This window comes from Pelodiscus sinensis, chromosome 1 (genome assembly GCF_052426305.1).
Source record: "Pelodiscus sinensis isolate ZL-2025 chromosome 1, ASM5242630v1, whole genome shotgun sequence".
Classification (NCBI taxonomy): domain Eukaryota; kingdom Metazoa; phylum Chordata; order Testudines; family Trionychidae; genus Pelodiscus; species Pelodiscus sinensis.
This window is the reverse complement of record NC_143052.1, coordinates 5,534,371-5,549,927: the sequence shown is the minus strand read 5'-3', so window position 1 is coordinate 5,549,927 and position 15,557 is coordinate 5,534,371. Positions and strand designations below refer to the sequence as shown.

Sequence of the window (15,557 nt, the reverse complement as noted above, 5' to 3'; positions counted from 1 at the left end):
TAGTAAACCCTGCAGGCAGAGGTTGCTTAAAACTGATTCTCTGTTGCAAACCCTCCACTTGCAGTTATTTGCTTTGTTTTGCAATTGCAAGGGTGTGCAGTAATAAAAATGAAATAGCAATTCAAGAGATACTGCAGGTCAACATTGTGATGCTTTGGAAGCACAGTGTATGTTGTAATTCCAGGTATTACTAGCATGGGTTTCTGCCCAGTCAGTCTTGACATGAACTGGTAGAGTTGTGTATGAAACAATTGGAATAACAAGAAAGGCTACAAATTGCTTTGGGTTGAGGTGTATTGGCAAAACTCTGTGTGGGTCAGGATTTGGAATAATATCAAGTACTGCAGATTAGGATTGAGATGCATGACTGGGGATTCAGGATTGGAATATTTGAGGATGATACAGGTCATGATGGAGGTGCATGGGTGGACTGTGATCAGCAAGACTGGGATAGCAAAGAATGTTGCTAGTCAGAACGATAAATCTTTGTTTTAGTGCGGTATTTGTGAAATTCAAAACTGCAAGATGGCCCCGCGCCTTTGTAAGAGTGACATTAATTATGAGGATTTTCTTTAAGTGTTGTGTATGTTTGAATTTAGTGGTCATGCCAGTGAGGAAGCGGATCATGCTGACTGGAGGCAGTCATAGTGATGAAATATATTAATGTCACTTTCTATTTGCTAAGATCCCAAAGTACATGAATAATTTAAAGTGATTGTTTACAGTATGGATGTGAAAGATTAATTGGTTAACCGGTAAGCATCACTCTTAATGGGTGATGCTTACCGGTTCTGGTTAACTGGTAACTGGTGGGGGCTTCACAAGTCCCACTGGGGCCTGTTGCAGATAAGGGCTGCTCCAAAGTTGATGCAATGCTTAATGGTTAACCTGTTAACCTTTCACATCCTTGGTCATGATCCCATAATTGAAAAAAAGTGGAAAAGGTATTCAGCATTTGGATTGAAGACATGGCACCGAAACGAGCACTGTGAATGGGGCTGTAATTGGAGAAAACGCTTTGAGCTTCTGGAAGGATTTTGCGCAAGCATCAGATGGTGAGGGAGGAAGTCATGACAGTTCATGTCATTCACCGCGAGCAAGGGGTGGTTTGACAAATTTAACAAGAGGCAGTTTACATAATGTGAAGTTAATAGGGGAATCCGAGTCAACAGACCATAAAGCAGCACAGGATTGTCCCTCACAGCTTCCCATCCAATGTTCCTTTCTGAACCCGCCCCTGGTAACCCTCCCTGCCTCATCCTGGAGGAACAGTAAGCTTTGTAGGGAGTGAATTCAAAGAACTGTTTTGGTGATTAGTTTTGAAGTTGAAGTTGTTTGTTGACTATACTGTATTAGCTTTGAGTTTGGTTGGAAATCTACTGCTTTGAAGTTAAAGTTGTTTGTTGAATGTGAAACAGCAGGCAATAAAACGCTCATTTTGAACAAAGTGTTGTTTTTCATAGAATCATATAATACTAGGACTGGAAGGGAGGTCTTCGAGTCCAGTCCTCTGCCCTCATGGCAGGCCAAATACTGTCTAGACCATCCCTGATAGACATTAATCTAACCTACTCTTAAATATCCCCAGTGATGGAGATTCCACAACCTCCCTGGGCAATTTATTCCAGCGTTTGACTACCCTGACAGTTAGGAAATTTTCCCTAATGTCCAACCTAAACCTCCCTTGTTGCAGTTTAAGCCCATTGCTTCCTGTTCTATCCTCAGAGGCCAAGATGAACAAGTTTTCTCCCTCCTCCTTATGACACCCTTTTAGATACCTGAAAACTGCTATTGTATCCCCCCCTCAATCTTCTCTTTTCTAAACTAAACAAACCCAATTCTTTCAGCCTTCCTTCATAGGTCATGTTCTCTAGACCTTTAATAATTCTTGTTGCTCTTCTCTGGACCTTCTCCAGTTTCTCCACATCCTTGAAATGCGGTGCCCAGAATTGGACACAATACTCCAACTGAGGCCTGACTAGTGCAGAGTAGAGCGGAAGAATGACTTCTTGTGTCTTGCTCACAACACACCTGTTAATAAATCCCAGAATCATGTTTGCTTTTTCTGCAACAGCATGGCACTGCTTACTCATATTCAGATTGTAGTCCACTATAACCCCTAGATCCCTTTCTGCCATACTCCTTCCTAGACAGTCGCTTCCCATTCTGTATGTGTAAAACTGATTGTTCCTTCCTAAGTGGAGCACTTTGCATTTGTCTTTCTTAAACTTCATCCTGTTTCCCTCAGACCATTTCTCCAATTTGTCCAGGTCATTTTGAATTATGACCCTATCCTCCAGATTAGTTGCAACCCCTCCCAGTTTGGTATCATCTGCAAACTTAATAAGCATACTTTCTATGCCAATATCTAAATCGTTGATGAAGATATTGAACAGAGCCGGTCCCAAAACAGACCCCTGCGGAACTCCACTTGTTATAACTTTCCAGCAGGATTGTGAACCATTAATAACTATTCTCTGAGTGTGGTTATCCAGCCAATTATGCACCCACCTTATAGTAGCCCCATCTAAGTTGTATTTGCCTAGTTTATTGATAAGAATATCATGCAAGACCGTATCAAACGCCTTACTAAAGTCTAGGTATACCACATCCACCGCTTCTCCCTTATCCACAAGACTTGTTATCCTATCAAACAAAGCTATCAGATTGGTTTGACATGATTTGTTCTTTACAAATCCATGCTGGCTGTTCCCTGTCACCTTGCCACTTTCCAAGTGTTTACAGATTATTTCCTTCCTTACTTGCTCCATTATCTTCCCTCGCACAGAAGTTAAACTAACTGGTCTGTAGTTTCCTGGGTTGTTCTTATTTCCCTTTTTATAAATGCGCACTATATTTACCCTTTTCCAGTCTTCTGGAATCTCTCCTGTCTCCCATGATTTTCCAAAGATGATAGCTAGAGGCTCAGATACCTCTTCTATCAGCTCCTTGAGTATTCTAGGATGCACAGTTTTGTGTCTGTTTTGTGTCACAAAGACCGTATTTGTGGACTTCTGCATTCGTGGCTATCTACAGAATGTATCTCCCAGAATGTGGAGGGCTTCATGACCGTAGATAGATTTACAGTGCATTTAGGGAAGCTGGCTACTGTAGTTGTGACACGCAAGACTTGTGGATGTGGGAGGTTTAAATAAACTTGTCTATGCTATAAAATGACACTGTACAATTTACAAATGATTCAGTGTCTCATAACTTGTAAAATGCAGTGTCTAGTTAAACCCCCCAGCCTAGAGATGTAATAGTGTAGTTGATTAATGCTATAGACTACACGCATTCCCTCCCTCCTCCCCCCCCAAGCCTCCTCTGCCACCCCCCACTGGCCAACAGCCTGGCTCAGTCCTGGCTCATGCTGGGTCTGGGACCTACCCCTGCTGTGGCTCTACATTTAAAGTGTATTAGGAGCCAGGTAAGCAGGCAGTCTGGCTCATTTCTGGCTTGCACCAGGTCTGGGAGCTCAGTCCTCACCCTGGACAGGGACTGCTGCGAGCCCGAGCTGCTCTCTCTGTATCAGAGGCAGCAGCGTGGGATGACAGGCAGCCAGTCCGCGAGGGAAGCTGGTTGTTAAACTGGCTTCCCTGGCGGACCAGCTCCCGCCTTGCACCCTGCACTGCTGCCTCTGATACAGAGGCAGCAGCGCAGAATGGTGGGAGTTCTTCGGGAGCAGGGCTGGAGTGCCCTGGCTACCGGCCCTGCAGATGGGGACTATAGAATAGTCAAATAATTGATAAGAATTCATGAGGTTAATCGACTATTCAATTAATCGATATTTAACATCCCTACTCCAGCCGTTACAAACTTGTCTGCTGTGTCCAGCACAGCACTCTGTGATCGCTGCAGTAACAGTGCATCATGGGTATCTATCTTAGAGTTCCTAGTACTGATCCCTGAAGCAGGGGATTATAATAGTAGCTCCACAATTGGAGAGAGGCTGTACCAAACATTTGAACTGTATAAAGCAACGGAAAGTGTGTAAAATATTGGGGCATGCAGTCAGTAGCACAGCAATACATTCTTGTTTGCTATATCAAAACAAGCCTTTAAGTGGCTTGCATTGCACCTTATGAGACAGAAATCTTATTGCATGAAATTACACAACTACAGTCGCTCATTTAAGTGGCAGTACAGGTGATGCTACAGAAAGTAGACCCAGAAGGGCTCACAGGAGTATTTCAGGATTCTGCTGGGAGGACAAATACCAGTGTTTTCTGCTATAAAACAGGCTCTGAGCACTATTCTGATCAAGTGTTATTGCAATGGAGCTGACCGAAATAGGGTGTGATTGCAAGTGCTTTTGTTTATTGGCACCAGTGTGTAATTGGTAAGCTGTCTCACCAGTCAGGGAAGGAAAAGTCACATTTCTTCCTTCAGGGCTTGCTTTATTTCCAAAATACAAAACCAGGACAAACCTGGTAATAATCACCCCAGGCGTTTAGCCAGCTGAGCAGGGAGAAGGTACCCCTGCCCTATGATAGCTTCTCAGCTTCCCCTTTCCTTTTATAACTGAACTAGCTAGGCAGGAACCACTTCCATGCCAGCGTGGCCTTTAGCCTTTGTCATACACAGCACATATTTGCCTCTGCAAAATCTTCTGGCATAGACAAGGGTATTGATGAATTCTTATCACTTCTTGGACATGACAGTCATGTGACAGATATAACTGCATTGCTGATAAGGAAAAGACTGTGAAATCCTGGGAGCAGTGATTGGCCTTGTAGTTTCTACCAAATTGCTTAGTTTGGGTCTGAGTTATGATGCCCTTCCCAGTAGTTTTGTGGAAGGCTTTCAGTTTAACAGCAGCAGAAGGAAAGTTTCCAGACTAATGTGTCTTGGTATCTTGAGAAGGTGAAAATCAGACCCTGGTGGAAAGGTGGGGTTTGAAGGTGGATTTACTGGTGAATGTTGGGTAATTAGTGTTTCAGACAACCAGTGGTGCATGTCACGACGAGTCGGAGCCAGGGAGCCTGATGCAATTGAGCAGTCTATCAGCTAGGCAGACTGTGCTATGTTTGTTTGCTAATTCTGCATTTGTTTGCTCCTGCAGGATGAAAGAGTGGTGGATTCAGGTGGGTCTGCTGAGCGTTCCGCTCCTTGCTGTCTACCTGCACATCCCGCCGCCTAAGCTGTCCCCAGCTCTTCGCACATGGAGGTCATCGGGAAGGTACTTCACATACAAGAACCAGAACATCTTTTACAGAGGTGAGGTGTGACAGGGGAACTGTGCAGCATTGAGGAGATCCTGGGGGAGCCAGACTAGCGATACCTCTACTGTGACTGAGAACTGCTCAGCTGCAGTTGCTGGGCTTCCCCGGATGTTGCTACAAACTGCTTCTTTCTCCAGTGCTGCTGTTGTGTACAACCCAGCAATGCTAGAGAGAAGCCTTGAAAGTACTTAGGTGGGAGAAGCTGGTGGCCTGGCAAAGAGTGGAGATCCCCCCCAAGACACTTGGGAAAAATGGTGAGGGAGAGACACTGAAGAATTTAGGGCGGTGGTGGGCAACCAGCGGCCTGCAGTCTGCATGCGGCTCATTGGGGTTCTGTGTGTGGCTTGCGAGACATTTTATTTACTGTTGCCTGCACATGGGATTGCCGGATTCTGCTGGTTTCAGTCAGTGCCATGTTTTTTCCTACTGGTATTACTGAAGTGACACATGCACAAAGCAAGGGCATGTTGAAGTGAGGTGTGTGCTGATTGCACACAACACTGGCTTGTAAGAGCCTTGCGTTCCCTCTGCAGCCAATCCAAGCACTGCTATGGTTCCGTCCGCACCCCCGCAAATTCTAGGTGCGCAAGTACAGTGAGCAAAACTGCCCTATCACGTGAGACCGTCTTGGTTATGACAATCTTATGAACCCACTGAGGTGGAGGGCCACTCACTAGCCTAGGTTGCCCATCACTGATCTAAGGGAAAGTAAGGACAAAGGCATTCTGGGGAAGCTCTGGCGAATCAGGGAGAGAACATAGCTATTGGTGGGAGATGGGCAGCAAAAAAAATTAAAAAAATACATAGAAAATAAAACGGAGGGGAGGAAGGGTAGAGAGAGACAGTCTGTCTCCTGTCATTCTGGCCAGAAACAGGTGAGACTGGAGCACGTGTGCTGGAAGGTGGCCTGAGGGGTCATGCAGGTGCCAGCCCATTGTAAGAGGGGAGCTAACGCTAGGTTGGAACCATGGTAGCGATTGAATAGAAAGTGAGGGGAGCCCTTGCCTAGCTCTTAAGATGTTTTCTCTCCGTACTATAATGAAGTGGAGCTGTCTGACCTCCGTAAATTAAGTAGCAAACGTGGATTAGTTAATTTAACTTCTAGGGGAATGGATGGATGGATGGATGGATCTAGGTAGGTCCAGGATCAGTATCATTATTATTAAACATTTACATTGTGGTGATTCCTAAAGGCCACACGCAGGTTGGGCCTCATTGTGAAGTGTGAGAAGGCCTAGTACGCTCTCTTCCCTTTAGGTCCTATGGGAGCAGATGTCTGGTTATAGGTAGCTGAGGGCAGGATAATAGTAAGAAAAAAATCGAGAATCCCGGTTGCTGGGGTAGTTAGTCAGTGGTGGCATTTTACCTGCCCGTTTTGTGCTTAGATTTTTTGAAGCCGCGATTAAGCTGTGCTGGAGAAAATCCTGGTTCAAAATGTGTAACATGAGGCTGCGGCGGTATGGTCTTGTGTTTTTATCCCCTTATATTTAATAAGCTAAGCTGGGACTGTTCTTGCCAATACTCCTGAGGGAATTCTGCGCCAAAAAAATAAAAATTCTGCACACAGTATTTTAAAAGTCCGTACATTTTATTTGTTGGTACATTTGGGCTTTTGATTAATCACAGTCAACTCACCAGATTAATTCAAAAAGTTATTCTGTTGTTTAATACTGCAGTTAAAACTACGATTGTCAGCTTTTAATCACCATTAATCACAGTTTTAATTGTACTGTTAAACAATAGAGTGCCAATTGTTTACTAATATTTGCACTGTAAAAATGATAATCAAATGAAATATTATTTTTTGGTTCACCTCACACAAGTACTCGTAAAAGTGCACCTTGCATGCCTCTCAGGAATAGTTGGATCTCACAGGAACCGAAAACGGTGGGTTTTATTTGAATTGCACACTTACCTTGGTGGGCACTTGGTGTTAGACAGCACTGAGTAGTTGGAGGTGTTGTCATTTTGTACGAGATGTAAAAATGATGTGGGATCTTCTGTGATGAGCAGCTAGGACAAATCCCTTCTCAAGAACAGGGGGAGTTAGCTCTAGTGGTGTGGCCTTATTCCACTTCTAAGTACAGATGCGCACTTGCTCTCCAAGTCTTCCCTGTGCCACAGTTTCAGTTGGGACAGTATTCCTGTCCTAAACCTGCTGCTATGTGCTGTGAAACAGCTGTCATGTTTTACACTAGAGAAGGCTGCATTTTAGTGTCTGATGCAGTTTCCTTATCAGTTTAAAATTAGTGTAATGCTTTGGGTGCATTCAGAAAGAAAGATGCTATGTAACTGTAGGATCATTCTCATTGTTCCCAAATTGTCTGTGTACGTAGACTTGGATTGATGGCCTAATGTTGAGAGTTCCTTCCTCCCCCCCCCCCCCCCGTTTCCCCTTCCCCATGTCGTTACACCTACATTGTGAACTCTCTCCTCTACGAGGTAGCTCTGCCCAGCTCTTAAGGAACAAAAACCCTAGTGACAGGTTTTTGGGCAAGCTGCCAAGTCTCTGAATGGCAAAGTTTCTGAGCCTTTGTCCACGTGTTAGGCTCTAAGAACTGTTACTGTGAGAGAGCTTTTGTGGCTGGAGATATCTGTTTTTTTTTTTTTTTTTTTAAAGTGATCAGAAACCCATGAGGCTCTTATCTGGAGCCTGGATGTTATTGTGGGTCCCTGATACATTATCCTGCACAGCTGCTCTACAATTTAAAGATAAAGTGTCCTTGGAGTGGTCGCATGGCTTGCTGATGTCCTGTTCTCTCCTTAGATTCATCAGGTGCACTCGGCAGTTCGGACATAGTGGTTCTGTTACATGGCTTCCCAACCTCCAGCTATGACTGGTACAAGGTGAGGGGACCAAGTAAGCACAGAATGTGGACTGTGTGAGTAACACCAGTGATTCTCACCCCCCCCCCTTCCCCTGAAATTAGAGGAGAATTCTACCGGGAAGAATACGTGGGCCTGTCTGACCAGTGAATCATGGAGGAGAGAGTGATGACTGACATGGTTTCCCTAACATTCTTGTCTTGGCTTCTCCAACCCACTTCCCTTCTTGTTTTCATGGCCAAGTTATTAGCCCCTCAGACTTTGTCTTTGGTTGAAACGTGGCCCAGTTTATCATAGCTTCAAATGTGTGGCCAAGTCCTCACCTACAAGACTCTACGGCAGGGTTGAGCAGCCTTTTCAAACCAAAGACATCAAAATTCAGAGCAAATGGTCAACAAAGACAAAGAGCCAATATAATAATGCCCATGTGCATGACTGAAAATATACAACTTCATATTTTTGATAATTGACACGATGATTAATAGCATAAATGAAACATCGAACTTACAGACTTGATTTAATGGGACTTCTGCTGCTGCTGGTGGTGCGGTTTGTGGATGTGGGGGTGCAGGAGTCAGGGCAAGCCTTGGGGCTTTCTTACCCCCCTCGTAGGAAGCTGGTGCTGGCTCCAACCTTGTGGGGGCATGAGGGCTAGTGCTGGCTCCCTGTTGCGGGGGAGGGGAGGGCGGGGAGTGAGAGGGAGCTGAGCTTGAGCTGCAAGCCATATTTGGCTCGTAAGTGAACCATAGGTTGCTGACCCCTGATCTACTGCATAAACTTGTTTCGTCTTACCCATGTCTCTGCTGTCCTTTCCTCTCCCTAAATTCTTTCCAGCTCTCTCCTGTCACTTCCTCCTTCCTCTCACACTCTTTTTCCTGCTTTTTCTTATGCTGCCCCTGTGCCTGGAGCACTGTTCTCATCTGCCACATTTCCCATCACACCTTCCGTTCTCAGGCTTGCCATCAAGCAGTCCCTTCTACTCGTTATTAATCTCTTGGCCCTTCTGTCCCTAAGATTTTATTCTATGATTATTCTGGTTGTGTGTTCTTGGGGGCAGAACGATTGTCTTAATTCAGCAGAGCCCAGTTTATTTGATCTGTGTGGGATGAGAGAGGGGGGAGTAGAGTGGATAATCAAAACTCCAGATGATCCAGAGAATGGGGAAGTGTGAGGTTGCAGCGCCATCTGGCGGCCTTGGGAGAGACCTGTGTGCGCTGGTGGTTCGGGTAATATGGAGGGTTGGATAAATGGGGTTCTACTGTACTTGTGAAGAATGGTGTCAGTTTCCAGTGCTGTGTAAATGCTTGGTGGTAATAAGTGTGGCATTCCTGGAACCAGATACCAGGTTTTGTAAGCTACAAAGGGAGCAAAAATAATCTTTGCTTACACATTGGCTATCCCCACCATCCTGAAATCAGTGTTCCCTGTAAACCGTACACTTATGCAGGAGAGACTCAGATGCCGCCGAGATGATTAGCAGAGAGCTCACACCAAGGGCTTTTTGTTTCTACTGGTGGTGCACATTCGCACAAGCCTCTACACATAAAAATATTCCACACAGGAATGGAAAAAAATCCACACAGGGATGGAAAAGATTAGATGGAACATTGGGCAGCTACTCCCAACTGGCATATACGAATATTGGTATTTTCTCTTTAAAATAATTCCATAAAGGCTTCCTGCTGTGAGGAGATTCAAAACCTGAGTTCATTGGAATATTAATGATTTTTGGGAAACAGGGGCCCCACCCTTGTAATGGAAGAGAAAGTGTATTTCTCCGTTGAATAATTGTGGCATCACTTTGCCATGTTCTGAAGGCAATTCTCATATGACACACCTAGCAACAGAACTGGGTCTTCTGTTGGATGGGGATGCAAAGCAGAAGGGAACCTCGGGATTTAGCCAATACGGTCTTTGCAGGGAGAATCTTCTCTCCCCCCACAGAGCATGGGGGAAATAACTCTTTAGAAGATCTTTTGGCTTTTGCTATCATGAATGTATTAAATCCACTGCAGTTCAATGTGTGTTTGCAGCATGGGTGTCTGGGAGGAGCTTTTAAGAAGTGACAGTGTAGCGCTGTCCATCTTGGTGGGTAGTCCACGCTAATATGTAGCCGCTCTTATGATTTCTTCTTTCTTTTACAGATATGGGAGGGGCTGACCCAGCGATTTCACAGGGTTATCGCTCTGGATTTTGTAGGATTTGGTTTTAGTGACAAACCTGTAAGTACCCCGGACGGACAATCAGGTAGTTTTTTTGGGAAAAGGAATTTAATGACCCAAGTGCGCCCAGAAAAATGGCATTACACTTGCACCTGCATGAGAAGCTGGATTTCATTTGCATGGATTTTGATGGCATCTATTCATTTCCCAGGTTGCTTTGTGTCTTTATCAATTTACATTTTTCTCAGGTTGCAGTATTGTAGCAGTGTCAGGCCCGGGATATTAGGGACATAAAGTGGATGAGGTAGTATCTTCTATTGGGCCAACTTCTGCTAGAAAGAGAGAGACGTTTTCAAGCTTACACAGAGCTTTTAAGCTGGAAAGTGTGTCGCTTACCTACAGAAGTTGGTTCAATAAAAGCCATAACCTGATTCACCTTATGTCTCACTCTTTCAGTAACAGAAATACAGGCACCATTGTTAGAATGTGATTAGTGCCAAAATCAAAGCCCAGAAATAGGACATAACAGTATTTTAAAAGTGACCACGCTCTATGAGAGTGTTAGCGCACCTAGATAGAACAGTTTTGCTTCACCTGCCATGTTAGGCAGCTCTCCTGCAGTTGAAATACTTGTGAACAGTTACTAGTTTGTGGTTACGCTAGTATATTTATACCTTGTAAATAAATCATGGGGTGAGTTTGATAATACATAGTTCTTCATCTTCAAAGAGCTTTACACACACTAGCTAATAATCACAGCCCCCCTGTGAGTTGTTTCATTATCTCCATTTTATAAATGGGGAAACTGAGGCACATTGCAGTAAAATGACTAGCTTAAGGCCACACCGCAAATCAGCAGGAGCCTGGACTAGAATTGGAGTTGTGGGCTGTAGTCCTAGGCTTGTACCATGTTCTGCATTTGTCCATAAACCCTTATGCTGTGTGGTGTCCAGACACCGGAACTGCCAGGTGTGCTGTTCAGATGAACTTGCACCGTGATAGCTCAGCTGTCTGTAATGATCAAGGTGGGAGTGTATGACTCTGTTCTCACAGGAGCTGCTCTTTTGCTTTGCTTTTCAAACAGAGGCCCCACCGCTATTCCATTTTTGAGCAGGCCAACATCGTCGAGGGGCTGCTGGGGCACTTGGGCTTCCGAAATCAGAGGATCAACCTCCTGTCTCATGACTACGGAGACACAGTTGCACAGGAGCTGCTCTACAGGTCACTGGAACCACTAAAGCTCTGAGTGCTCCTTGTCGCCCTCCTAGAGGGTTTAATTACGTGAAGCTAAGTACAAGGAAATGGTGTATCCCACATCTGAGATTCAGGGTGGCCGGGCAGGGTACTAATGGGATATTACACTGATGGACACAATAGTATAAGAATCTAGGTTGATAGATGGAGGCAGGCTTATGTGCTGCCACCATTGACTTCAGTGGGAGCCATGTATACAGATACAGTGGAAAAGTCTTGCCTCATTATGTCCAAACCAGATGCACAACTTACTTGTGTGCTTTTGAAATCTGGAGGCTTGTCAAGGGTATGAGGGTTGAACAAGGCAAGTCAGTACAAGCCAAGAGCGTCTTCTGTCACCAGTGACCAGGGTCTATGTGAAATCGCAGTGGATGGTTAGTCGCTGACGATGCTTCGCCATTCGCTCTCCTATCTCAAACTAGGCAGCAGACATGAAGGATTTTGCCTTGCAGCCCTGCTGTGAGGAAGGGCACAGATAGAAGATAGCATGCCCATGTAACAACAGTTGGGGGACATTGAACCAAAGAGTGGCTGAGGGATTGGACTGAGGGCAAGTCACTGACAGAGGAAGGGTCAGAACCGAGGTTTCTTAATGTGCAATCCCTAGTTCTAATCCCTAGCTCAGGCTCCCTGTGGTTGGGAAGTGCTGCAAGGTGTAATTTCCATGCAGATTCCTTAGCATAGGGTGGTGTGCAATCTCTAGTGTGGGGCAGGGAAACCTTTTTTGGATCAGGGGCCACTGACCCACAGAAATATTGGTCAGGGGCCGCACACAAGTGAGAAGCCAAAAAAACCAAACCCCAACCCTCATTGACGTGGCCCCTGACTGAAAGGGAGAAAGACCCTCCCCACATTCCTCTCTCACATCAGAGCTTAGTGGGACCCAGGCTAGTAGATTGTGTGTATTCCAGTCCCTTAGTAGGCATGGGCTGCCCAGGTCCAAGACGGAGCCCTAAGCCTCGGGGGGCCAGATCCAGGCAAGCTGGGGGCTGCATCCGGCCCCTGCGCCTGAGGTTCCCTACCCCTGCTCTAGCTAATGGGCACATGTCAGATGTGTAAGCGTGTGCATTGTATTGAAAAAGAGGTTTTAAGAATTATTTATTTAGTACAAAAATGTAGCACTGTGCTGTGGCGCTCCCATTGCAGCCAGTTAGCGACTTGATTGGGGGCAGGGCGGGTGCCAAGCACTGCTGACTTTTAACTAGTCTGACATGAAAGTTACTCAGCAAACAGACATCCAGCTGTGCAAATCCAGTGTGCCTATGTTCGGTGTCCCCCTTGAGATCCAGGGAGAGAGGACTTCCCCCCCTCCCCCCTCCCCAGGCTATTTCATAAAGCATGTGTTACACTCTTAACAGTGATGACTGCAGTGTGATTGAGTTGAACAGCCACGGAGAGCTGTGGGGAGTTCTTTGACATGGCTGTTTTATGCTACTTGTGAAAGCCCGTCCCCTGGGTTCTTTGCATCCTGGATTAGGTTTTAATAAATAGCGATATGACTGCAGACTGTCGGCCAGTTGTTGCTTGCAGTTGGCTGAGACTCGCTCCAGTTTAATTCAGCCTTGTCTTTGGTTCCGTCTCCAGGTATGAACGCAACAAAACGGGATGTGTCCTGATCAATAGCCTCTGTTTATCCAATGGAGGTAACTGTTTTGCTTAGCGTAACATGATCTATGTGAAATGAATTGGTGGGTCTCGATCCACTTCCCTGCTATCAGTGCCTGCATCTCCGCTGAGACTAACTGCCCTCTTTGTCAGCAGTCTCATCACAGTGCCAAGGACTCAATGGGCAATAGAAACTGAACTCCCCTCTGACCCACAGAGGGGTCCCGCCAGACCAGGGATGAGGCACACCGGTGGAGCAGTACAGAGAAGCTTTCATTGCTCTCCCTTTGCTGTAGATTAGTGGAAGGCCTCAGTCTCGGGGGCTGTCAGTGCAGCACCTTTCACAACAATAAAATCCACTTGAGAGTTGGGGGAGGGACAGGAATGGCTGGTGATAGAACCTAGGGAGGCTGATTAAATGGCACAGATATGTCTCCCTCAATTGTTTTATTAGTAACAGATTGTCTGATCCCATTAATGCAGACAGTCGCTACGATGGTACATTTATGAATGATGCTGCCATTGAGGAGGAAGAATTTCCTTCCTTCTTTATGACTAGGAATGTTAAATTTAAATGAATTAACTAGCTGAATAGTCAACGGGATTTCCATCGACTATTCGATCAGTCTATAAGGGCACTTCCGCCTCTGAACTGTAGCAAAAGCCCTGCAGTGCCTGAGTCTTTGAAATGTGGCTCTTGTACATTTCAAAAGGAAGCCCCCCAGAGAGCTCCGCTGGGAGTCTTCAGTCCCTGCTCACGCTGTTTCCCACTGTGCCTCTAACTCCCCTGCCACTCGAAGATGGTGCTGGGGGAAGCCGGCTTTTAAGCCAGCTCTCCCCAGCACCAGCTCCTGCTCCCCCCCCCCCTCTGATAGAGGCAGCAAGGGGGGAAATGACTAGTTGCGTCACTAGTTGACTATCCAATAAGCTTATGCTTATTGGATAGTTGACTAGTCACTTACATCCCTATTCGTGACCTGTTTTGTGACCACCCTTTTTGAGAGTAGGAGCCAGTCCTGACTTAGCTGCTTCAGAGCCATGAGGGCATTTGTACTCTATCACAGTGGCATCTTCTCTCTGCCATGCACAAAAACAAATGCGTTCGCTGAGGCTGCACTGGTGGGGGAGGGAAGAGGATGGAGACTGGGAAATGTCAGAGCAAAATGATGTAACTGCACTCTCTGTTTTCTGAAACACTTTTAGGTATTTTCCCAGAAACTCATTACCCCAGGTTTATTCAGAAGGTGAGCTGCTTTGGTCTCTAGCTTTATTAAATCTGGACTCATGTATCCGCATTAAAGCTTCTAGGAATGGGTTTGAGTTTTTAGGCCTATAATATGCCTTTGCCAGCTACTGTAATATATTTGCTGACTTTAAATGACTGCATGTAAATGTTTTGTGCAATTAAGGGGGGAGCAGTTATTCAGGCCACATCTACAACTGCACCAGTGCATCGGCACTGCTGTAAGATTGTTTGTGTAACTGCTCCATGCCAATGGGTGAGAGCTCTCCTCCTGTCAACATAATAAAACCACCTTTGATGGGCGGCAGTAGCTGTGATAGAAGAAGAAACTCTCCCCCTGACATAGCGTCAGGCGCACCCACTGCTTATGCTGGTAAGCTTATGGCGCTCAGGGGTGTTTTTTGCACACTGCTGAGTGACACGATTGTTGCCGTTAGAAGTGGTAGAGGAGATGTGACCTCAGAGAACAAGAGTACGTCAACATTCTGTTACATTGGACCACCTTGTGCTTTGATCTTGCCGTAACCTGCAGGTCGATATTGGGGTGGAATACTGATTGGAAACACTGAGACTGGGCAGGCGCTGCAGGTGCTGTTTTGCCCAGAGCCAGTGGTCTCACCTGGTGGTAGTGGCTGCGAGGCTTCTAGATGAGCAGTCTTTCCGAGGAGTCCTAAAACTGATGGCCCCAGTTGGTGCTATTTAAACAAAACTTCCATTTAAAGAAAATGGTTATAAATCAAAAATGCGCTTGGCACCTTCATTACACACTAGCCTGGTTACAGCCTGTTCTTGAATTTCTGCTGCTGCTCAAAGTGATGACTGAACACAGCTGTGACAACTTTCCCTGCTGTTATTGGGGAAGCCATTGTTTCCACATTTTGGGAAATTGACCAAAATCAGGACAATTTCATGTTGCTGTTGCTTTTGAAAAGCTCTGAGCCGCAGCAGAGGTAGGACCTGGCACTCACTGTGGAGGACCCAGAAAAGAAGTCTGGAGGAGGGGTGAGAGAAACAGATGTATTCCCCATTGCAGCAGCCACGTAGCAGGCGGAGAGGTAGAATAGTGGATACCTTCACTCTTTTCCAGTAACTAGCAGGTTTTGGGGTGGAAGGCTGGAAAGAGGGAATGGAAATGCTCCTTCTCCGTACAAGTCACTGATTCAGAACAGTCTGGATTGCTTGGTGTAAACTAGTAGAAGCCAACAATATGCCCTTTAATATGGCTAAATGTACACATCCAGGGAC

At 45.7% G+C, this 15,557-nt stretch overlaps 1 protein-coding gene across 3 annotated transcripts in view; it reads left to right on the top strand.

Moving 5' to 3' along the window:
* Positions 1 to 15,557, top strand: part of MEST (mesoderm specific transcript) — a 32,773-nt gene continuing 17,216 nt past the window's right edge. Inside the window, exons 1-7 of one of the 3 annotated variants that reach the window (XR_016349477.1) lie at positions 1 to 1,055; positions 5,063 to 5,217; positions 7,990 to 8,069; positions 10,193 to 10,270; positions 11,295 to 11,431; positions 13,049 to 13,107; positions 14,273 to 14,313. Coding sequence is in view for 2 of the 3 variants with exons in the window: in XM_075925227.2 (XP_075781342.2) it covers positions 772 to 1,055; positions 5,063 to 5,217; positions 7,990 to 8,069; positions 10,193 to 10,270; positions 11,295 to 11,431; positions 13,049 to 13,107; positions 14,273 to 14,313 (834 nt within the window). In the remaining variant the exon portion in view is untranslated. The remainder of the gene's footprint in view (positions 1,056 to 5,062; positions 5,218 to 7,989; positions 8,070 to 10,192; positions 10,271 to 11,294; positions 11,432 to 13,048; positions 13,108 to 14,272; positions 14,314 to 15,557) is intronic. The other 2 variants (XM_075925227.2, XM_006120316.5) reach the window with 2 other exon arrangements.